General features: G+C 36.5%; 1 protein-coding gene across 2 annotated transcripts in view; it reads right to left on the bottom strand.

The window, feature by feature from the left end:
• Positions 1-1,638: 1,638 nt before the first annotated feature.
• The window catches only part of KIAA1324L (KIAA1324-like ortholog), a 182,232-nt gene continuing 159,569 nt past the window's right edge, over positions 1,639-24,301 (bottom strand). For both annotated transcript variants that reach the window (XM_011927674.1, XM_011927675.1), the window contains 4 exons: positions 19,539-19,665; positions 14,812-14,990; positions 13,593-13,758; positions 1,639-2,247 (listed from right to left, as the gene is read on the bottom strand). In XM_011927674.1, coding sequence (XP_011783064.1) covers positions 2,188-2,247; positions 13,593-13,758; positions 14,812-14,990; positions 19,539-19,665 — 532 coding nt within the window. In that variant the 3' untranslated portion in view covers positions 1,639-2,187. The remainder of the gene's footprint in view (positions 2,248-13,592; positions 13,759-14,811; positions 14,991-19,538; positions 19,666-24,301) is intronic.

Here is a 24,301-nt window from a genome sequence, read left to right as displayed (position 1 = left end):
CTTCTTCAGTGCTTGAAATAAAATGACAAACCACTGGAATCCAAAGGAAAAAATCAGCTCCTTCCCAAAGATGGGACTGTGCTGACAAAATACATTTAATACCTAAAATTAGAAATAAAATAAATAAATTCTTCAATATCAACTACATTTTCAGAGAGTTCATTAAAATTTAAGGCATTTTTGACATGTCAGAGATATTAGTCCAGTGACAGGAGAAGAAAGAAGCTACCTGGGAGCAAATCCCAATTATCTCTATGGCTTGGAACATACATACTGAACACAGTGGAAGATGAGGAAGAAGGTGACAGGTGACTGTGGAAGTTTTCTCACTCTGTCCAGTCTATACAGCTTTGCCAGGGTTCCTCTGAAAGGGTTCATTTCAAATGTATTTTCATTCTTCTGTTTAAATTTTGATCAAAATGGGGAAATGCTCATCAGCACTCTGTTGGCGGGATAAAAATGAGGAATGCCAACATAATGTCTTCTTTATAAGAATATTCAAGAAATTAAATGCAAAAAAAAGGGTTTATGCAAAGTGACACCCTCCCTGAATCCTACAGCAAACAATGACAACCTCACCTATACTCATATTTGCAACAGCAGTGATATACATGAAACATTCATTCAGTAATAACAGAATGGTGTAGTGTATTACCAATCAGTCAAATAAACACAATTATTCATTTTTCTCCCATTTTCCACAAAAATAAAGACACCACCTTCAGACACAAAGTTACAAGTCATACTTCGTTGAAATGCTTGGGGCAAATCATTTCCCTACATATGTGCCCTGCCTCACTCAGCCAATCACAACTTTTTAAAAAAATCTTCATTAAGGTCTATAAAGATTACTGGTTATTGGAAACAAATAAGAGCACCTTAGATCAGCAATGGCCAGGAAACCCCCCTTTTCTCAGTTTTAAATCAACTAAGGTTTACACAAAATTGGTCAAATCCAACTTCATTCATACTTCTGTCAACAAATAATATCCAAGTTGTGCTAATACCAGCAGCCTACCATAGAAAATATCACAATGATCTGGATCACTTTTGAATAAGAACAATAATTCTTTCATAACTGCTTATGGAAAACCACATTCTTATTATGAATACAATTGTATGTAATTTTTCAAAACTGAATTCCTGCCTTATTGGATTAATTTTTAAGTTTCTAAGAAAGTCATCATCCTCAAAGTCTTACAGCAGAAAAATAACCATATAACCTCTGGTGCTTGACATAGAGCAAAAGTCCCACTGACATTTTCTGGAGACCATGAAATTACCCCAGTATTTCATACAGTCATCTGTACTTAAGACAAACCATCTCACTTTCTTCTTCATGATTTTGCCAGTGATTTGATTGACAAGCTTTCCTATTTACTTTAATTATACTTTGAGCACTACATAAACTGTTTTAAGTTATTTGACTTCTACAATACTAGCAGCTAATTTGCATTAACAGAGAATTAGGGCTTCTCATTACCTTTCTTACTTTTTTGTTTTTTAGTTTCCTTCAAACTTTCAGTCAAGCCCTTCTTACCAGTTCCAACAAGGATGGAATTTCAAAGGCAATTATAAATCTAGATAACCCAAGCATATGCTAACTCTTCCTGAAATTTAAATCAAGAGAAGATACCCTATGGAAAAATGAAAAATTTATTGTCTTCATTGCTCACGATTTTTAGTAGAAAAGCTATTTTAAGGTCAGGAAAATAAATAATGGGAAAAATACACCTTAAAAAAATTTTAATTTTCCCCAAAATATAAACAAAGAAAAAACATAAATTGCATCATAATGCATATGCTCACATGTGCCCTCCAAATCACACTTGTTATGTAGATATTGTAAAGAATAAAAGTTACCCATTAATTATATGGCATGCATCAGCAGTGCATTGGTGGGCTTAAACTTGGTTTTCAGTTACGTGTATATACAGATAAATCTCTTCCTGAGTTGAGCTTCATCTTCAGTTGAGACCCAAATCATTTGCTTTCTTTTATTTGGCAAGGTACTTGACCATGTGATAAGGCAATCAAATGTTTCAATCTCCTTCCCTTTTCAGCGGCATGGCCCTCCTCTGTGAAATCACCAATGTGACAGGTATGAGGACAGACCCTAAAGTATGGTCCTGTAAAACTAGAGCAGGTTTCTTTGTTCATTAGTCTCAAGGCTACAGCACTGTCTCTTCATATATTTGGGGATCTTGAGGTTTTCAGTTGAACAGATTCAAAATGGTCTTCTTTTTCCTAAGAAAAGATATTAAAGACAAAATCAACTCACTGCAATTCTTGTAAGATTTTAGGATCTTATATGTCCTGAAGGAAAGTTCCAGAAATCATTTTAATCTATCTAGCTGCCACTTGTGATTAGGATTTTACAGTTAAAATTGGGTGACAGATACAAAACAAGTAGCATGCCTACCCTGAAGGGCCCTTTTGATGGCCAAGAGATAAGACAGACAAATTCAAAATAGAAGCAAACCCTTGATTGCAATAGATACCAAAAGATGTAGCTGTGATCCCTGCAAAGAAACCACTGAGACCCTTCCTGAGGGCATACCTGACCTGAGTGCTGAAATCAGTGACCCAGCCATGCTAATTGTGGGCAAAACAGAACTGACAAACTAAATGTTTTCAAGATAATATAGGCTGAATAATAAGAAAAAGGACAGCAGAAATAAATAAGGAGAATGCCAATAAGACATTAGATCAGTTGAGTTCACTAATATGTTTTAGGAAATTTTTTTAGCTGGATGTCTATCAAAGATATTAAACAAGTCATCTTTGATAATAGGTCAAAAATTTCACTCAAATGTATCATTGCTGGCATTATATAAAACATTCAAAATATAGACTATTAAAATAAATTTGTTTTCTTTAATGTGGAAAGGAGAAAGAGAAGGTGGGATTTCTTCCAACCTTTTATTGTATTTTTGAGACAGGGTCTCTCTCTATGTCGCCTAAACTGGAGTAGAGCAGTGCAATCTCAGCTCACTGCCACATCTGCCTCCCAGGCTCAAGCAAGCATGGCTTTTTTTTCTTTTTTTTTTTTTTTTTGAGTTGGAGTTTCATTCTTGTTGCCCAGGCTGGAGTATAATGGCATGATCTTGGCTCACTGTAACCTCTGCCTCCCAGGTTCAACCAATTATCCTGCCTCAGCCTCCTGAGTAGCTGGGATTATAGGCGCCAGCCACCACGCCCAGCTAATTTTTTGTATTTTTAGTAGAGATGGGGTTTCACTATGTTGGCCAGGCTGGTCTCGAACTCCTGTCCTCGTGATCTACCGCCTTGGCCTCCCAAAGTGCTGTGATTACAGGCATGAGCCACTGTGCCCGACCACCTGACAAATTTTTATATTTCTTTGTAGAGACGACGTTTTGCCATACTGCCCAGGCTTCTTCCAACCTATTAATTGTTAGAGAAAGCTTTCTGAAGGCTGCTGGAATGGGATAGGGAGACTATGCTAATAAAGAGAGTAAAAATGAAGAGAACTACGATTATTTTTTAAATAAATGAAATAAGAGGCCAATCAGTCTCATATGCAAATAGATGTATGTCTAAAGTAGAATAGTGACATGAGAAGATAATAGGAAGTCGACAAGCTGTCAGGAAGGATAAGTTTGCTTTTGTGTTTGCTTTCATTTGGGTGGATAAATCCAAGAGCTTTAGGGCTACAGGGACAGGGTTACAGAAAAACATCATAGTATACACACCAACATATCACTTTTTCCCTGCCTCTGCTGAGCTGACAAGCCTCTAGAAGAGCAGACTGTGGATCTCCTTGGTTCTCCTGCTGACTGGCTCTGCAAGAACTGGCCTGAGGTCTCACGTTTAACAGCCTTAACAATTTTTTAGAATAACGATTAGCAGTTGAAATATTTATTAAGCACCATCTCTGTTGCAGGATCACGACTAGACCTGAGGGATACAAAAATGAGTACAGCAAAATGTCTTCCCTCAAGGAGCTCATAGGATACTAAAGGAAAGAGCTCTAGGGTATCAGCCATAAACTCAAAAGAAAACATGAAATTTCTGCAGCCTTAGCTTGAGAAAATTTGATTCAACATCGTGTTGTGGGGAGGGAAGGGAGAGACCTGTTGGTTATCTTCGAGGTAATATGTAATGTAAAACACTGAAAACCCTTTATAAAATCATGTTGAGATAATAGGGCTTTAATAGCCATGTCCTCTGCATTCGCATGGAATTGTGCTCCTATTGCACAATTGGTGGGATATCTACACATACGCATGTGTATATAATTAGGTAGGTAGTGACACTAACTGACTGGGACTTCCTAATGGCAGGAACTGTGTATCTCATTCATTTTTTAATTCCCAAGATATGACCCAAGTCTTACCACTTGGTAGGTTGTCAATCAATGATTATAAAAATGTATTGAAATACCACATTGGAGAAGGAAAAACACTGGATTGGAACTTGGGAGACATGGCTTCTAATTCCTATCTGACTCCCCCGTCCCCCGGACAAGTAAGTGAACCTCTCTAGGTCTCAGTTTACTCATGTATTAGATCAAGGTTCCAAACAGGATTATCTTTTTCAGCTCTAAACCCAAGAATCTACTCCACAGCCAACTTCCCCCAGAAGGTTTTCCTCACCTTGTCACTATCTACCCTACTGCACTCCCTTCTCCCCTATGCTGCAAGAGATCTTACTTTTGTTCTTGACATACTGGATGATCGTGTGAGAGGTAGGGCTGTGTGTGTGTGTGTGTGTGTGTGTGTGTGTGTGTGTGTGTGAGATATGTGTCCTCCCCTAACATTCTAGATGGTGTCTGAGTTGAGAAATTGTGTCTAATTTGACATAACCCCCAAACTTGGCAAAGTGTCTTACAATGTCCCATAAATAGTAGTGAAATATATAAAAGAAACACATAAAAATTGATTTAGTTTTAATTGCTGAGAAAAGTCAAGAAAAATAAATCTATACATAAACCCGAGAATTGCAGTGCAGTGCTAGGGAAATATCAAATAAGGTATGGCCTTTAGAACATGAATGAGTATATCTAAGATAAAGCAAACCCTACATGACATAATAGTTAATGAACATAAACATGTTTTGCTCTCCGAAATCATGCATAACAAACTTCTTAAAAATAGACACACAATAAGATATGTGCAATGATATTTATAGCAGCTTAATTCATTGTGAAACACTGGAAATAGCACAGGCATCAATCAACAGACTGGATAAACAAATTTTGGTATATCTACACAATCGAATACTACTCTGGAGTAAAAAGGAATCTCCTTCTGTTAACACGAGGTGAATGAATCTCAAAAACATCTTTCTGAGTAAAATAAAATGTACACAAAATACTACAGATACTGTGTGATTACACTTACATGAAGTTCTGTAACAGATAACACTAACCTATGGTTTAAAAAGATCATTACAGTAGTTTCCTTTGGGAGATGAGGGATTGACTGCATGCAAAAAGACATATTACTCTCAGGGGTGAACTAGTGTTCTATAGCTTGATAGAAATTGGGGGTTATAGATGTATATTCATTTCTCAAAATTCATTAAATTGTATATTTGTAATGTGTGCATTTCACTTAAAGTATTGAATTATTATCAACAATATGTTCCCTGAGGTGTTTTGGGGTGAAGTGTATTGAAGTCTGCAATTACTTTGAAACCAAACAACAGAAAAGAATATGGGTTATGAAAGGATGGAGGGGCAGATATGTACAGAATACAAATATAATAAAATTTGGGTGGTGGGTATATGACTATACCACTGTATGATTCTTTCAACTTTTCTGTACTATTTCAAAATTTCATTTTTAAAGTAAAAAAATCATTATGCTAACTAAAATTGCTATTCAAAACAAAATACACTACACTGAATCTTCTCAGGGAAGAAAACTTTTTTATACTCTAATTGGGGAGGTGACTGCTGGTTGAGTACTGACTGGGAAATGGGTTAAAGAATTCACAGGTCAGCTGCCTCAACAGTGCCCTGGATGCTTCCTCATTCACCAGGCAATCAGCCTTAGGTGTGCCCATGGTAAGAACTACAGTTGACCTTTGAACACCACAAGTTTGAACTGCACAGGCCTACTTATCGGCAGATTTTACAAAACTGAACGTAGACTGAAAATACAGTATTTGTAGGAGGTGAAAGCCACCTAAATAGAGAGCTGACTTTTCACATAGGCAGGTTCTGCAGAGCTGACTGCAGGATTTAAGTATGCTTGAATTTTGGTGTACTCAGGGGCCCTGGAACCAATCCTGGATGACCGTACAACTAAAATTCATCCTGGTAGGCAAAGGAGGTTTCACCCTCTTTTAGACAAAAATTACAGAGATATGCTGAAAGGGAAAAATGGAAATCACTTATGGGAAGAAACCTGAGAGATTATGAAAATTTTGACTGACTCACTTTAAAGATGATTTGGCAGGACTCAATGACTGTTCAGTAAGCAATTCAGAATGACAAGCAGCGGGGTCATTTTTGGGCTCAACACCTCTTGCAATCTATCACGCCAATTTTAGATCTATTCATAGATGACAGTAAAAAGGTCTCAGAGATTTTGAAGTGGGGTCCTGACTGCAATACAGAGAGCTTTCCCTGAGACTAATTCCCATAGGAAAACTTAGTGAAACATTGACTCATATTTGGACTCTTATTGTCACAGATTGGGTTTATAATGCAGAAGAAGTTCACTAGAGAATGAGAAACTGACCCAAAGGACTCTACATAAATTAGTATGGTAAGGTCTACCTTGAAATTTCCCCTACTTTTATGTTAAAATCAGGAATTAAATTAAACATTATTAACAATAGCAAGAAATACTCTGGATTAAGATAGATTCTTTAAACATGTCTCCAATATGCAAGTCAAGTACAAATCAACAAAAGGACATAAAACCTGCAGCCTCAGAGAAAAAGCAATATGACTGTGGCCTCTAAGTAAAAGGGTCCCCAAATCTCAAATAAATGATGTTGATAAACAGAACCTTGCTGTTCAACATAGGCCTTTGGGTAGACCAAAAACATTGGAAGTTGGCTGGATCATTAGCAGTTGATATGCTGGTCAAAAAATAAAAGTGAATGCAAACATCTTGTCTACTGTCAAAGATTCTCTTTCTCTTCAGTCTTAACGCCTCCCTCCCAAACTACCCCAACTTCAGCTGCTTCAAGAAAAAAGATAATTAGAAAGGAGACTAAAGTTTTCCTGTTACCAAGAGGGACTGGACGATACACACTCATCTGAATCTGCTAGGAAAACTTGGAGAGGGTTTCTTAAACATTTACCACTCTGTTGGTTGCAGGCACTCAAGTCACCATCATACCTACTCTCCTGTGAGAAAAGAGGAACATACAAATAATGGGGTTTGAGCAAGGTTTAGAGTAGAAAAGGGAAAATAATGTGACCTTTGGAGGGGTTCTATGTGTCCATTCAAGATAGTGTTGTTGTTACTTCTACATCTGAATATACAGAACTTGATGTTATATGCTTGTACTTCCCCATCTCATACATGCTAAAGGAGATCCCCTGACCAAGAACAGTCACATGTAGAGAAGGGCCAGTAGGCAGTAGGATATCCCAGGAGTTCTCAACTCTGTCATTTGCAACAAACGGTGAGTAAAGGTTTCACACGAGTTAAACCCTCTACCGTCCGATGCCCAAAACAGTCACTATATAAATTAGGTCCTGTTGGTGTCAAGTCAGAAGTCTCCATATCAACAGCCCTGCTTGAATTATCACACTTCTACTAGCAGAAGTGGTTCATAAACCCCCAGAACATCCAGGGACCTGCTACCTAAGTAAAGTTCATTGGAACTATGTAAGCAGATTTACAATGCTAAATCTACCCAGCGGTTAAGGAAAAACAGCCCAGCGCTTTACTTGACTCTGCTATTGGGACAGTGTTGGGCCTCACTTGAGTATTCTACTTGCTCTTTTATATCAGCTAGCCTACAAAATAGTATCCTTTGAATTGTACCCAAACTAACAGGCTATATTAAAAGCTGTCCAGAAAGGTGGGGCACACTCTTTACCTTTATGCCCTTACAATCATAATGAAAACTTTGTGACATGATTCTCTATAAGTAATGATTTTGCCAACTGGAGACCCTGGCAAAAGGAGACAGAGGCACCCTTTGAGGCTTTAGACTCACTACCTCTCGATATGGCTACCACCTATAGCCATTAGTTGGTCACTGAGCTAGTCAAAGCTAAATGTCATTCCCATGAAGATCTTGCAACTCTACAGCTTGACAGTTCCATTTATGGTCGCTCAACAAGGTGGAAAAGGCTGAATAAGCCTTGTCAAATACAAATGGCATATATTCAAGAATGCAGTTGGTCTGGCCCCAGTGGCATGTAGGTCTCACATGAAAATGTGGCAGCATACCCTTTGGGGGGAACTTTATCCCCTACTCCACTGCTCAAAACAAAACCACTGACTCAATGGGACCTTGATTTATTGAGGTTCTACTACATGTTGGGCCTGGTTCACTGATGATTTGGTTGAGCTGAAGCCCAATGGTATCCACTGGCTGCTACAGATATTCAACCATCTATGAATAACTGAAAACCGACAAGATTGCTCAGCTCAGTGGACAGCACTCAAAGGCATTATCAAGACCTACACATTACCTCCCTTGATAAACTTCATTATATTTTTACTGACTCAAGCTATTGCCAATGGCTAGCTGTTTTGTCTGCCACTTAGAAAACTAAAGACTGGCATTTCAAGGTTACCCTTTTTGGACACCACTAAAATAGATCTTAGTTTTAGATTAAAATATGTGTCACTCATGTAGACACCCAAGTAAGGATCCTTCCTATGAAAAGATGAAATTGAATCAAGCTCCTGATAGAGACTACACAAGACAGACTGTCACAAATGGGTACATGGATCCATCATCTCACCCAACATGGCAAAGCATCTGCCATCATAGGCTAGACACAAGGGAAATGATTCTATTTTTCTGATACAGAGGTTACCACAGATGCCAAACTTGGGACTCATGCAAAAAGTTGACCAGTTCTTCCCTGGCAAATTGATTACAACATACCTTTGACCACCTCTTTGGGCTATTGGTGGTGCCTCACCACTATTTACACCTGTTCAGGGTACGGTGTTGCTATTCTAGTCTGATCAGCTAACTCTACCCATACATTGTGAACCTGGAAACAAATCAGTATAAAGTTAGTAGCTTTAAAGACCATTTGCAGTCTGACAATAGAGCACTTTTTATCACAAAAGCTACCCATAAATTAGTTGAGAGTAGAGGTATTCAGTGGACCTTCCACATTTCCTACTGTCCAAAAGCATATGGTATTATTGAGCATTGTAAGACCTTCTCAGAAAGTGACTCAAAAAGATTTCTGACTATCTCCCTCACCTCTTCCTGATCCACACATTTTAATATAGCAGTTTGGTCATCAAATATGGCTCCCCATGGAAAGGGATCATCTTCTTTCGGCCACTTCATGGAAAATGATCAGGAAGAACACATATACACATACATACACACAAACAGACACACATCTACACCTGCTACATAAGGTTATTTACACTTATCTGAACATCCTGGATTCTGCCTCACCAATCTAGGGCATGATGTGTTATTTACTCCAACAGTAACCCTGAGGCTTTCTGGGTACAACTTCTAGTGATAGCCCACCCAGAAAGGGGTCTAGGAGATTCAAATATAATTCTGGTTTAACCACCTGTATTGCTGTTTTGTTGGCTGTCATGATTATAGATGAAAGGGATAATGACCACTTGTTGAGTACACTGCCCCCAAGTCCCCCTACCATGGCCCACATGGACAAAGGAGGGGTGCACACTGAGTCTCCATATGTTTTTATAAAATGCCTTTGTCCCTCTTGCACATGAATGTTCTGGATAGATATGGGTAAATAAGGTGAAATTATAGTTACTGAAATGGGACAAGCTGGTTTTTTAGCAATGGACAGACAATAACACAGTCTGATAATGGAGGAGACAGCTTAGATCCTGAGAAGTATGAAGAATTAAGGGACATTAATATGAATTTCAGGGTCACCCTGTCACCTTTCTATGAAGAAAAATGCTCTGATGTGGCTCTCTCAAATCATGGCAAGAGCCTTTAATTTAACTCACTGCTGGGTCTGCCATACCCACCACATGCTCTCATCACAATTCATTTGCCATTCCCCTTAAACTAACTGAGAAATGTATCTGAAACAGCAGGAAATAGCCTCAGCCCCTGCCCCAGAGTAACACCAACATCTCATTCCCATAGCCATTATTTAGTCATTTCATTAGGTGAACAAAAGTCACTAGTTTGCAGTGTGGACAAACAGGAAAAGTTGAACTGACTTCCCTCAAGCAGTCTCCCTGAAGACAAGAAGGAGACATCACTATATGATGTGAATTGGAGACCTTAAGACTTGCTAGCCAGCAGAGAAGCCACTTACAGGCACAGTCAACCTGTGCTGCCTGCACAATGTAGGTCCCACTTAATGTACCCAACAACTGTGAATAACACTTTCTTTCCAGAGGCACCATGTGTACCTCCAGGACTGTACTTCTTGTGTAGAAGTCAGACACTAACATGCTTCCTCGCTAAAAACATGGTAACTTGCACCTTAGGACTAGTCATAAGAGATATTCAACTGTTTAGGGAAATACCCCTACTGTTAGGGATGTTAGAAAAGGTGATATAAAATTTGCCTCTGACCTTAGCTTGAAGTAATCAATTACACCACCTCAGCTATTAAAGGCATTCAGGTCAACATCAACTCACTGTCTATACATTGTTATTCACAATATAATTACCCTATACTTTCTCCTTGAGAACCAAGACAAAGTCTCTGCGCAATCACTAATATATCCTGTAGTACCTGGATTAATATATCTGGATTGTCTTGTTGGATTGCCATGATCCTAGATCAAAAGGATAGTAACCACTTGATTGAGTTTACTGCTCACCAAGTGTGTGACAAAAATTGGAGACACAGTACTCCCACCCTATTTCCAGGGGATACATTCCAACTCCCCCTGCCTCCAGTGGATGTCTGAAACCAAGTATAGTATCAGACCCTATAATACTGGGTTTTTTTATCCAATCTAATAATCAAGATTACAACTAAGTAACTAACAAGCAGGTAGTGTATACGGCAAAGAAATGCTAGACAAAGGGATGATTTACTTCCAGGGTGGGATGAAGCAGTACAGTAGGAGATTTCATCATACTACTCAGAACAGCACACAATTTAAAACTTATTGTTTACTTCTGGAATTCTCCATGTAATGTTTTCAGACCACAGTTGACTGTGGGTAACTAAAAACACAAAAATAAGGCCATGAAAAGTGAAACTGCAAATAAGGGAGGACTTCTGTATATTGGGTCTCTGTTAAGATTTTGAAAATTTCCTTGTCCCCTTTTTGTCTGAATCTTATGGAGGAAATACCTGAGTGCCAGTGGAAAGGTCAACACAGGAAAGCTACCTAGCTTTCTTAAGGTCAACCCTAATGGCTCATAGCATTTGTTCGGCTAGTTGAGTCTGGGACCCTGAGGGCAGGGTTGAGATTAACAATACAGATTGGCCTCATCTTGGTAAGGACCTCTGCTTGGTGTCCTATTGGTAGTAGCTTTATTTAAATGCTGTATAAAGCAAATTGATCAAATTTAATCCCAGCCTCAGTCAGTCATATTAATCAGAATGATGCATGGAGTGGGAAACTAAAGGGAAAATTCATCAGAAACCAGCATGGTATAAAAGTTTGGATGCTGTTGGAGACAATTCTCCATGGTACTCTTTCATTTCTGTACATCTTAAAAGTGAGAAACTGATTACCCTTTGTTCTAGACTATCTTTTCAAGAATCTTTGTATAGGAAATTGCCTTGGAATATAAACATATATTGTCTTCTTCCTGAGCAAAGGGTAGGCTTGCTTACAGTCTTGGAAATAGTGTCTCCCTTCGGAGCAATGGACAGGTATGCTACCTGTCCAACACAATAAAGACAATAGCCCCCTTTGAGGCAAAGGATGGATATGTTTACTGTTCATTATGAACATTTAGGTTCCTAAGGCCTAGAGTCCCTTTCCTGTAATGCAACCAAGTGATTTCATTTCCTCTGCAATTAGCGCTGTGGGAACACAGCCTTGTGGGCTACTTGTAGCTTTGGGAGCTGGTATAAAGGTTATTACTCTGCTAGCACTACTCTGTGAATATAAAACTGTCCTTCATCTCTGACAGGAGTCTCATGTCTTCTAAACTGTCCATGAAACTGTAGCAGACTCATTTGTTAGCTTGCAAGTAGGGTAAAGATCTCTGTTCTTAATAATCACTATATTCTTGTTATTTTATGGCAATAGTACCCTCCTTACATCTTCATATTAATAAAAGGAAAAATTAACCATTAGTAGAAGGGAAAGATGGTTTATTCATTTTACTCTTAAATAATTCTCTATATTTATGTGCCTAAATTAGGAGAGTACAAGGAAATGGTTACTATATACTCTTTTTTTTTTTTTTTTTTTTGAGACGGAGTCTCGCTCTGTCGCCCGGGCTGGAGTGCAGTGGCCGGATCTCAGCTCACTGCAAGCTCCACCTCCCGGGTTTTACGCCATTCTCCTGCCTCAGCCTCCCGAGTAGCTGGGACTACAGGTGCCCACCACCTCGCCCGGCTAGTTTTTTGTATTTTTAGTAGAGATGGGGTTTCACCATATTCGCCAGGATGGTCTCGATCTCCTGACCTCGTGATCCACCCGAGGTGGATTTACATTTATTATTACTCTTTATAAATGTAAATTTTGTCTCTTGTCTATCCTGTTGTAAATAATTCGAAAGTCATCTTCTTTCTTCTATTTCATTCTTTTTTAATCTTAAGTAAGCTGATAATTTCTCATCTTTTAAGTCAATGGTGAAAAACGTCAAACAAAATGTCTTTTCAAACAATTTATGGTTTCATGTTATGTTTGGATATGGTAGTTGTTCCAAAATCCAAAGCCAATAATATGTTACCTCATATACCTCAATAATTTATATAACTTTTATTTTCTTTATGTAAAACAATCTCACCATAAAAAAGGAACAGTATGAATGAATGTAATATCTTTTATTAGCCCCATTTTTAAATTATAAAATAGTATCTTTGTGAATATTCCAATATCACAAAAATGTATTGTTTTCAAAGACTAAATACTCTCATTAGTTCACCACTCCCAAAAGGCAGCTTTTGCTCTGCAAATACAAACACAAATGTATATTTGATATAAATATTATAGTCCATTTGTTTTCACTCTATATTGGACCTACTGATTTATCAGTACACATAGATATCTCAGTCTTTAACAGCTGTAGAGTTGCATAGTATTCTATCACTTTGACATATGAAAATATCTAACTCCTTATTGATGATGTTTGACAACCAACAAAAACAATGCTGCAGTGAATATTATTGTATTTATATCACATGCTTCTAAGAGTATTTCTGTTTGATAAATATCCACTGAGATATAAACGTGCAAAATAACAGCTTGCGTGAATGCTACTATTAGGTTAATATGCCCCCTACTTTATAAATTCCCAGTAACACCAGGTTAAAATTCTACTCTCACCTTTGTTGCCAAAGATTTGAGTTTTCCTAGTAGTGACTGTTTATTGGAATATACAACTTCTTCTTCATTATCTTCTCCTTCCATGATAGCACAACTGTCTGCAGCTGGGAGTTCACACTCTTTTGAGTTAGTCGTCATTACTAACTTGGAATATTTGTATTCTAGTCTAAATAGTGATAAAATAAACAAATAAATATCCATTTATGTTAATATAAATACATACTTATTTTAGGTGGTCCTATACCAGCTCATTAAATTGGCTTGGAGTATAATTGCTCCACCAACGAATTTCCCTAGCCTATAACCATAGCAATATATGTGTTATCATGTATCTACCATTTATAAAGAAATATTTCCCAGGACTTCAGAAACCAGTTCAATAGAGTTAATTCTACCACTTTACATTGAATTGTCCAATAATGAAAAAATTTGGGGGCGGGGACTTTGAGGCCTGCAGGCATTTTCTTAACGTGAATATTTGGAAGCCAATTCACTGTAAGATTTTCCCAGTATTTTGTTTGTAAAGATGAGAATATCAAACAGGCAAGTAATTTGGTCTTTATCATCTTTCTATATTATTTATTCCTTTATACTATCACCCCAGATATTGCAGTTGTCCCTAGATATTACAATATAGGAGTTCCACAGTCCCCCTGAGGTGTAAATCATTCTAAAAGATTCAAGTCCTATAACAGATCAATATACATTCAGGAATTAGGCTCAATATTCAATTCCAGATCCTTGAAGACCTGGAGTAAATAAATGTGATATTTGCCTATACACTTAGTCTGTCTTTTTCTTTTTTCTTTCTTTTTTTTTTTTTTTTTGCAAATGTCTTCCCACAAGAAATTTTAAAAGAAAAGGCAAAGAAGACAGCATTATGTCATTTTTTAAAAAGGCAGACACTGAGAGAATATCTGCTTTCCAAATCTCAGCTCTGCTATAATATACCTGAGTAACATGGAGCCTCTTGTTTTCCTTGTTTTCTAATAAATGCCTCTAACTCAATGATCTCTAATGTTCTATGATCTTTCTACTGTCAGAATAACAATCGTTTCCTCTGCTTGCTTTCTCAAGGCCTTTTCTATGATTTCTTCACAAGGAGAAAATTCTTGTGTCTCTGAGAGAATCTATTTATTGGATATAATGATCAAGTCTAGAATTTTCACAACAAAATAGGCTCTCTTGCTCTCTTGTGATCATCTCAGAGGGTACTTACTTTTGATTCTTTTTCCAGAAGTAGCAGGTCAGAGCCACCAGCAAAACAGCAGTAAAAGCTCCCACACCGGCTCCCACCTTCAGCCAAAAGTCAACTGTTTCACAGGTTGCCAACTTTTTCTCAGGCAAAGAAATTCCTTTAATGCACCATTTAGGTTCATTCCATACATATAAGGTTTCCTTTAAAAAAAAAAAAACAAACCATAAAACCATAGAAGACATGAGAAATGAGATTCAGACTCAACTGTAAAAGCTAGATTTGTCACAGGTCAATTTCTTACATAAAAGAAGAAAGGGTTTTGCTAACCCTTTACTTACTGTAGGCATAGAGGATTATTCAGCTTTCATTTAATAAAAGCTCCAGAAATACAGGAAAAAAGATACATGAATGAATAAGGAATTAATTAATGAAAATGCAAAAACCAAATAAAGACATGGATTGCCACCTCAGAAGGGTAGAGTACAGTACATGCCAAGGAGGTTGAATAAAAATGGCTCTATATGGACATACCTTCTGGGTTCCAGAAATACAGGAAAAAAGATACATGAATGAATAAGGAATTAATTAATGAAAATGCAAAAACCAAACAAAGACATGGATTGCCACCTCAGAAGGGTACAGTATAGTATAGTGCATGCCAAGGAGGTTGAATAAAAATGGCTCCATATGAACATACCTTCTGGGCTTTCTTTTTTTTCAATTTTGATGCTCTTAGACATCTTAGTCATGTTTTTGAATGAAAGTTTAGGTGCTTACTCTAAGAAATGGGTTGCAACCACCCATCATGTAAGCCCATTTTCCAAATAAGCCTGTCTTCCGAGTGGAAGAGCAGACCCTAGACCCAGGACATATAGGTGTACCATGGCTGGGTAACTGGTGTAAGCGGGCACATAGTCTACACCCTTCTTCCCCATGCCAAAATAAGGAGGGCATTATTTTGGGTCATCACTACCCACACCAGTACTTTCATCCTCCCGAAATAGACTGCAATTCCTTTAGGGCAATGTTTTTCAAACTGCCTTAATATACTGGGTCTCAACCAGGAATTTTAAAACATAGATAGATCAAACAGGCAGATCAAAACAGAAAATCAGAGTACAGTGCATGGTTCCTTATATATTTCAACATATACATTGACCAGTAGCAATCTGCATGGTGACTCTATCCACCGACATTAAATAACACCGGGCACTAATCTTCTAACGTGTCTCATTAAACTTTCTGGTGTACGATGGTCACTTTATCAACACTCTAACAGAAGAATAACATCATAATATTAATTTTCATGATTTAAATACACAAATATTTTTGCAGTTAGTCATGAAGTGAAAGGGGCAGGAGACTCTTCTTCACTTTGAGGAAAAGTCTGATTCAAGTTTTGGATAGGAAATTTCAGCATGTTTATTAGAAAGGATATTAGTGACTGGATTTGTTTGTACATTATAGCTGTAACGTTTTTCCTAAACTTAGTGCAAATAAATTTCTTTTTAAGTAGGTCACATTTTTAATAAAAATGGTAATATGGGAAATGCTGAGGCATGTTCAAATTCATCTGCTATATCTCTAAGTGTCAATAATGACAATACAGAGAGAAACAAATTCGTGAGCAAATGTTGACTTTATTTGAAGTGCATTCTAACAAGGAAAAAAGACTATACCATCTTTGATATGGTTTTATCAAATGTGCAATACCCAATGAAAATAGCAAGCTCTACTGTCTGATGGCAGTCTTATAACAAAATCTTAAAACTTCAAAATTAAAAAACTACTTGCAAACCCAGAATGCTTAACTTTTCAATAAGCTCCTCAAATACTGACATGGGAAAAAAATCAATTTTTTTTTTTTTGCAAATTTGCTATTGGCAAATTATCTTAGCAATTCTGTAACTATTAATTAGAAAGCCTTATTCATTCAACCACACATCACTGGAAAACAAAATGGCTGATATTGCAGCTGAAAAAATTATTATTCTAGTATGTAGAAATATTTTGTGAGCAGGGTAAAATAAATTCAAAGACAAATTTTAAGACAGTCCCCTTAGTAATAATACAGTTTCTCTTCAAATCTTTAGTGTTGCATGACATACGTAAGTAACGCTTAATACACACTTAGAACCTGGTATAGATTTCACAGATCCCATTTGATAAGAGCACTTTCATCACAAGTCATGCAGCTCTTTTTGTTTATATCAGCTGTATGTGGAGGACCTGTATAAATTTAACGTATGCATCTGTATTAGATATATCTAAAGAATTAGGAAAGTGAATGCTCAATCAATATAAAGTAAAAAATTGTAAAGATGGTGTCGGAAACAGGACTGAAACACAGAGGGATGGTTAAAAAAATTAAATATACCCATTGCAATATTTCTCAATAACTATTTTTCTTCTATTATGAAGCTTTGGTATCCAAAGAAATCCACACATATTCACTGACAATAAAAAACAGCAATAGCTGTCATTTGTGTATGAAGCTCACGGAGGAGTTGACTTTTTAAAATATTTTATTCCGTGATTGGAGGTGGCTATTCTCACTTACTGTATCATACCGATTTTTTATAGTTGCAATGGAATACACTAAGTAAGGTCTATGAACTCAGGAATAATATTCATAGTTTCGTAACTGAAGCTTAAGCTCCTTAGACAAATATTTACAAAATTGGTATCTAAGCATAACAGAAGAATATATTTAACTGCTTTCAGTATTTCTCAAATTAAATATGTAACTATAGGGGGATGTTATAAATTTCAACATGTCAAGCACATCAAAGTGATCCAAAAAGTATCATTTTAAAGGCAAAAATAAATACTAAATAATCACCCAGCAACTATCTATTCTCAACAATCTTATCATATGCTGAAGTGACCTTACCAAGGAAGACAGTTTGAATGAAATAAAATTAGAGAACTTGTTGCAATTTTACTGTCTTAACTTTCTCATCATTCATTACCTTCCAGGAGAGAAACATTAAAGAATGTTTGAACAAAAGATCATTTAGTCATTCAAAAACCTTTGAATTAAACTTGGTAGCCAAAGAGAGTGCAGCTTCGTTTTTCATTTACTCTAAAAAACAATTATAAGATAAGCAGTTTGTCATAATTGTAGAGTAAAGGTAAAAAAAGAATTTCTATTGTGAAGTAGAAAAAGCATTATCATTATTAAGAGGATTAACAAGAAACTATTTTTGTGAATCTGGAATTTTTATCCTTGACCTACTTAAAAGTATTAAAAAGAAACTGTCTCAGCAGTGTGCTAGCTGAGTGAGCGGCACTGATCCTGTGTGCTCTGGACTAGAATAAGCCATCTACAGGGAAGCACATTTGACAAATTAAATAACACACTTCCTAATTTTTGTTTTTGTGTTATCTGCTTATTTTTTGCATAATGCATTAAATTATTAATAAAAATATACTTTACATTAACTCTGTGCTTGTACTTTATCATAAAATATAAAATAAATATTGTTCCTTGAAACTTTATGTCACTTTTAGGCATATTTCTGTGTGTCTAATTCGTGTGTGTGTACTGGGTTTGATGTACAATATAATTCTTAATATAGGTTTACTGTCATTAAAGTTTGAAAAACACCAACTTAGAGAATAGTTCTGTACAGTTTTTTCTTAGGGGTGAGGTGAACGCAACTGCTATCAAATACTTGGAATGCATGGGATTGGGTGCAAGCATCCTGATTTCATTCCTCTCAAGTTCCTGCCCTTCATCCTGCTAAGTGCAAGCTCTTCAAGACCTTCCTGGGAAAAACTGCTTCCCCTCTCTAATTCTCTGCTGCCCACTCTCCCTTCAGGTTTCCAGAATTAGTGTTGGTTTATTTTCCTCTGTGCTTCTTTATTATGATTTTAATGGAATCTGGGTATGGAGTGGTGGTAAACAAGTGGTCTTGAAGCAGATTAAGTTTTGTTTTGTTTTTTTCCATATGATACTACTCAAAGTTACTGCAGTGAAGCAGGCTCTCTCAAACACTATTGGTAAAAGTGAAAATGAAGAGAAAGTGAAAACTGATATAACCAAAGTAATTTGGTAATATGTATCAAGACTTAAAAATGTCCATTCTTTTTGGATTCAAATAATCTCTTGCTAATAATAAACTAACAAAATCAAATTTCCTTCAAAGGTGTTTGCTACAGAGTTATTTATAAAAAGATTGTTTTCAATTTTCTCTCAAATGTCTAACAAAGATATTATTAAATACCAATTATATAAAAAATATTTATCAATAAAAATGTTTTTAAAAAAATATTTAATGAGAAGGGAAAGTTTTCATAATGTATTAAATATAAAATGGAAATAAAAAATATTTAAATATGAATGCAAGAAGCTATAGAGTAGGATCTTAATTTTACGTATATATGCTTTACTGTTTAGGCACGCTTCTTATAGTGAATCAGTTATATTACCCCGTCTTAATTATACCTATACCTGCATTATATAAATCACATCTTGGTTTAATGATATCATTCCCATATATCCAGGTAAATATTCAAAGCCTGTGACTCCCTTATCATGATTCATTTTCCTCAATCTCAGTGCACATCTGCAGCTACCCTAGCGTCTGAAAGTTCAGCTAACAAACTTGATTTTAAATGCCTACCAGTGTCACATTAAGTTAACTACAAGGTTTTGTCATACTTCTGGACCTTAGTTTCTATGATGTGATACTAGACTAACCAACTATAATGCCAAAGCTCTGCTTTGAGAGTTTGTGCCTTACCTGAAATCCTCTCTTGCAGGCTCCCTCAATCTCATGGAAGTCATGCTCCGTGCACAGAGGGCAAGCTTCAGCACTCTCCCACAGGAAATAGAATGTACATCCATCACAAGTACCTGCTGGGCACTTGCTAAAATCATAAACAAAACCAAAAACACATAAATGACAGCTTTTTAACCCATTCTATCCACTCTAATCAACATCAGAATACCTATCACATGCTGGGGAGCACTGTGTGGATGCTGAAGAAACACAAGCGGAAAAAAATCTAAAAGACATAAACCACTATGAGAGAACAGTTTGTACCTAGTAGGATGGCTGGAATCAAAAAGATAATAACAAGTGTTGTGAGGATGTAGAGAAATTGGTGTCCTCATGCACAGCTGATAGGAATACAAAATTGTGCACCTACTTTGAAAAGTTTAGCAGTTCCTCAACCAATTAAGTGTAAAGTGACTATTTATTCCAGCAAGTTCACTCCTAGGTATAAACCCAAGAGAAATGAAAACATATCTTCACACAAAAACTGATACACGAATGTTTATAGCAGCATTTTATATAATAACCAAAAGGTGGAAACAACCCAAATGTTTATCAACAGATGAATGCATAAACAAAATGCAATATATCTGTATAAAGGATATTATTCAGCCATAAAAGAAATGCAGTAAGGCATGCCACAACTTGGAAGAACCTTGAAAATATTATGCTATGTGAAAGAAACCAGTCACAAAATTTCACAAATTATATGATGCTATTCATATGCTATTCAAAATCCAGAATAGAGAAATCTATAGGAGACTGAAAGTAAATTAGTACTTGTTCAGGGCTGGGAAGTTGACTGGGGCATAGGGGACTGGGAGCTAAAGGATACGAGGTTTCTGTTGAAAATCTTCAAAACTGACTGTGGTGGTGGTTGCCCATATCCCTGAATATTCTAAACACCACTGAATGATATGCTTTAAATGACTGAATTGTATGATAGGGGAATTATATTTCTATACAGCTCTTTTGTTTTGAATTTAAGAGAGAGACAGAGACAAAAGACAACCTCTTTTGTCAAAAAAAAGGTTCTGGAAATGCTTCTTGGTAGAAATGATATCTAAGCTGAGTCTAGAATATTTGGTAGGAGTTAGCCAGAATAGAAAAGAAGAAAACAAAGGAATTCCTGCAAAGGAATGAAAAGGTATTATTCATTGGCAGGAAATTACAGGTGGGTCATTGTTGCAAGTTTCAAGAGCAATGCAATGCGTGAGTGCTGGGCATACAGAGAGAAACTAGGGAATGAAAGGCCTCATATGTTACAGAGGTTGTAAATTCTGTTTAAGGTAATGTACTTAGGCGAGATGCTTTAGGGAATAGAACGCTGCACAGGACCCTGGTCTCTTAGAGGTAGGAGAAAGATATCACAAAATTCTCTAAAGTGAAAAACCAACCAACTATGAGGTCAACATGCAACAAAGTGATGCAAATAACGTTGCAATCTTGGGTTTCCTTGGCCTAATGACAACCTGAAAAGTGGTTACCTTCACTACTCTGAAGATGATGGATGTGGATGGGGCTTAGACGCAGGGATAGGATCACAAAGAACTAACCACTAGGCAGGCTCTGGAGACTTTTGGAAACTGTTCTTTCTAGTGGGTGGGGCCATTACCTCAGCTTGCCTCTTTCATTCTGGGACAGGTAAACATAGCATGGCTGAAAAATTAATGGCTGTTATGGTATACAGAATCCTTACTGATTGATGCCAGAAGCTATTTGGACAGATTCTAGTAAGAACTGCTGTTTTGTTCATGAAGCATTAAAACTAGGGGAATTTAAATTGTCTACCACTTTCGGCTTCCTTAAGTCAAGCTACATAAACATAGGCTTTGCCCTGAAAACCTCCTTCAGAACTCAGCTGGTGCTGAGGACAGGTGTCCTGAAATATTAAGGGCAAAACAATAGCCACAAAATAATAAGGAAAAATAAAAAAAACACTTTTTGAAGCTTTAACTTCAAATATCTTTCCAGTGATACATGGTCCAAAACTATAATATTCAGTCTAACAGCAAAGTAAAATTTTATACTGTTAGTTAACTAAATGTATTCTAAGACACCTTAAGATATGAACACTAAAAAAAAATATTTACATGTCTAAAAATTGACTGCATTTTTACATGCCTATCTAAGCAGAAGTGGTGGGATGTGAATAAAAGCAATGTTGTTTATAGTATGCTGTAACTGAGGCCCTATGCCATATGTCAGGGGTAAGAACAATGACAAATAGTGACTCTAGGGAAAATGGCTTAACTCTTATCTGCCTTAATTTATCTGTTTTTTTTTAAAAAAAGGGTAATGAATATACGTAGACTGAAACAAAGACAGGTGTTTTTTTTTTAAGTAAGTACAACAGATGAAAATCATGCCACATAAAATATCCATACTTCCCCCTTCTAGATTAGTAAAAAGCAACTCAATTTTTTTCTTTTTTAAAATACTGGATAAACAATGAGAAAAATATTCAAGAATACAATTTCCTGTTCATTTAGTGAAAATAGCAAAAGTGCTCTCCAGTTCAAATCTTCCTCCCCAAATTATTCTATATTTTACTTTCCAGAACAGTGAAGTTTTAAGAAAAAAAAAAAAAAAAAAAAAAACAGTCTATCTTGGGAAAATAGAAGAGAAAGTCTGTTAAAATCTGAGAAAAATGAACTCAATAAATAAAAAAAAAAAGGAGAAAATTAATCAAAGTTGCAAAAACGTCTAAAGAAAAGATCTGGGTTACAATTCTAACTGGACACTCAAATGATTATGTTTTCCTACAAACGACTTAACTCCTTCTTTCCCCTGCCACTTTTTTGTAATTTGTCAAAATCAAATGTCTGCTATACTGCCTTCACGAGGTAGTTATAATGGATAAAATGAGTGAACAATTTTGGAAAGTTTAAAGTAATGAAAAATATAAAAGACTATTAGCAATGCATATCACTTTCTAAAGAACTGCTAGAACCACAGAAACTGCAACAACAAAATCACGACACTGATGTAATTTATAAAGCTGCTGTTGGGTGTCAAAACACTATAGTGCCTTTCCTTGGTAGACTTCATTTTTTAAAAGACACTCTTAGCTTTACTCAAAGTAGTTTACCTTAGAGTCAATTATTTGATTCTTTTAACCTGATGAATCATTTAAATTGTGGAACATCCAAATTTAATTCTTTATTATAAACCTAAATGTCATAATTTAAATCAGTCCTTCTGTATGAAACAGGGATGTATGAAGCAACAATAATTTGAATAGCACTTATTTTTAGTATGAAAATAGAAAAAAAGTACAAGAGAAAAACAAATACTTTCTCTTACCAAGAAAACAGAAAAACAAACAGTAAAATAGATAAATGTTTTATTGCCAAGTATTTGAAATACTTTTCCCTTTGATTATTTGTCCTATCATCATCTCCAGCCACCTCCCCCAGCTTTTTAAAGCTGGAATGCAGAGGTACCACAAATTGTGCTTCTTTTATAATTTTTGGTTTATGCAGTCACCATAGGAACCAGTGAATAAATGTCTAAAGAGACAGTACACTGTCATGGATAGCTGGGGCATTCTAGGCTAGGATTCTACAGGATTGCTGGATGTGCTATGAATTCTAGGTAGAGCAAAGACCGATTCAAAGGACAACCAGGTGGACCTTGATTTGGTTTTATAGGTAAGTGAATAAGAGACTTCCCAGTTTCCTTGTTTTACTTCAGGATTGCCTTATGAATCTGGGTGGCCCTGGCAACATGTAAGAATTCACATTAACTTTTTTTAGGAAGTTAGGTCTTGGATTCTAAAATGGGATACATTCCCTGAGAGGTAACTGTACTGAGAGATGAGCTATTAGTGTCTTCTTTTAAATAAATCTTTCCTAAAGTAGGATCTACTTGGTTTGTATTATGAATTCATGGAGAAGAATCTTTTCTTATGAACTATTATGACTTAATACTGAACCTGTTATTAACTGTTTGCATAGTTTATAATTCAGTACAAATTTTTTTTGCCAAAATAGAAAATACAAAGGTTAAAACACATATATCTATACTGTCAATATGTTTCTGATCCCTCTGGATTTTGTCTGAGGAGACTGAGAGGAACGTTTTGTGTGCCTAGAAAATTTGTCAATTGAGTTATCCTCCAGGATAAACTATTGCTGCTGAGCTGCTTTCGCATGGGGCTTTTCAGTGAGCTCCCCATGTTGGGGTGTTCAAACTGGCTTCAGTGTTGTCTCTAACCTGCTGCTGGTAATTCCTCTCACCTTTGGCATCTCAGGAGACTCAGACTTCCTCTGCTGAGGATGGCTTGTCCCCTCTTGTATGGGGTCCAAAAAACACTACTGCATCTTGTCCCAAAATTTTTTTGCCCTGAGGCTAGAGATTACAAATTGTTTGTGAATGTGTCTTAGTCCATTCAGGCTACTATAACAAAATATATTAAATTGGGTAGTTTATATATACTTCTTACAGTTACAGGCTGAGATGTCCAAGATTACAATATCAGCAGATTCAGTGTCTGGTGAGGGCTTGCTCTCTGCTTCATAGATAGCCCTTTTTTGCTGCATCCTCATGTGGTAGAAGGGGCTAGCTAGCTCTCTGGAGTCTTTTTTTTTTATTATTTGAGACAGAGTCTCATTCTGTCGCCCAGACTAGAGTGCCATGGCCCAATCTCAGCTCACTGCAAGCCTCGCCTCCCAGGTTCACGCCATTCTCCTGCCTCAGCCTCCCGAGTAGCTGGGACTACAGGC

The sequence above is a fragment of the Colobus angolensis genome, unplaced genomic scaffold (assembly GCF_000951035.1).
Source record: "Colobus angolensis palliatus isolate OR3802 unplaced genomic scaffold, Cang.pa_1.0 Scaffold74, whole genome shotgun sequence".
Taxonomy (NCBI): Eukaryota; Metazoa; Chordata; class Mammalia; order Primates; family Cercopithecidae; genus Colobus; species Colobus angolensis.
The sequence above is the reverse complement of the archived record's forward strand: the minus strand, read 5'-3'. Positions and strand labels throughout refer to the sequence as shown.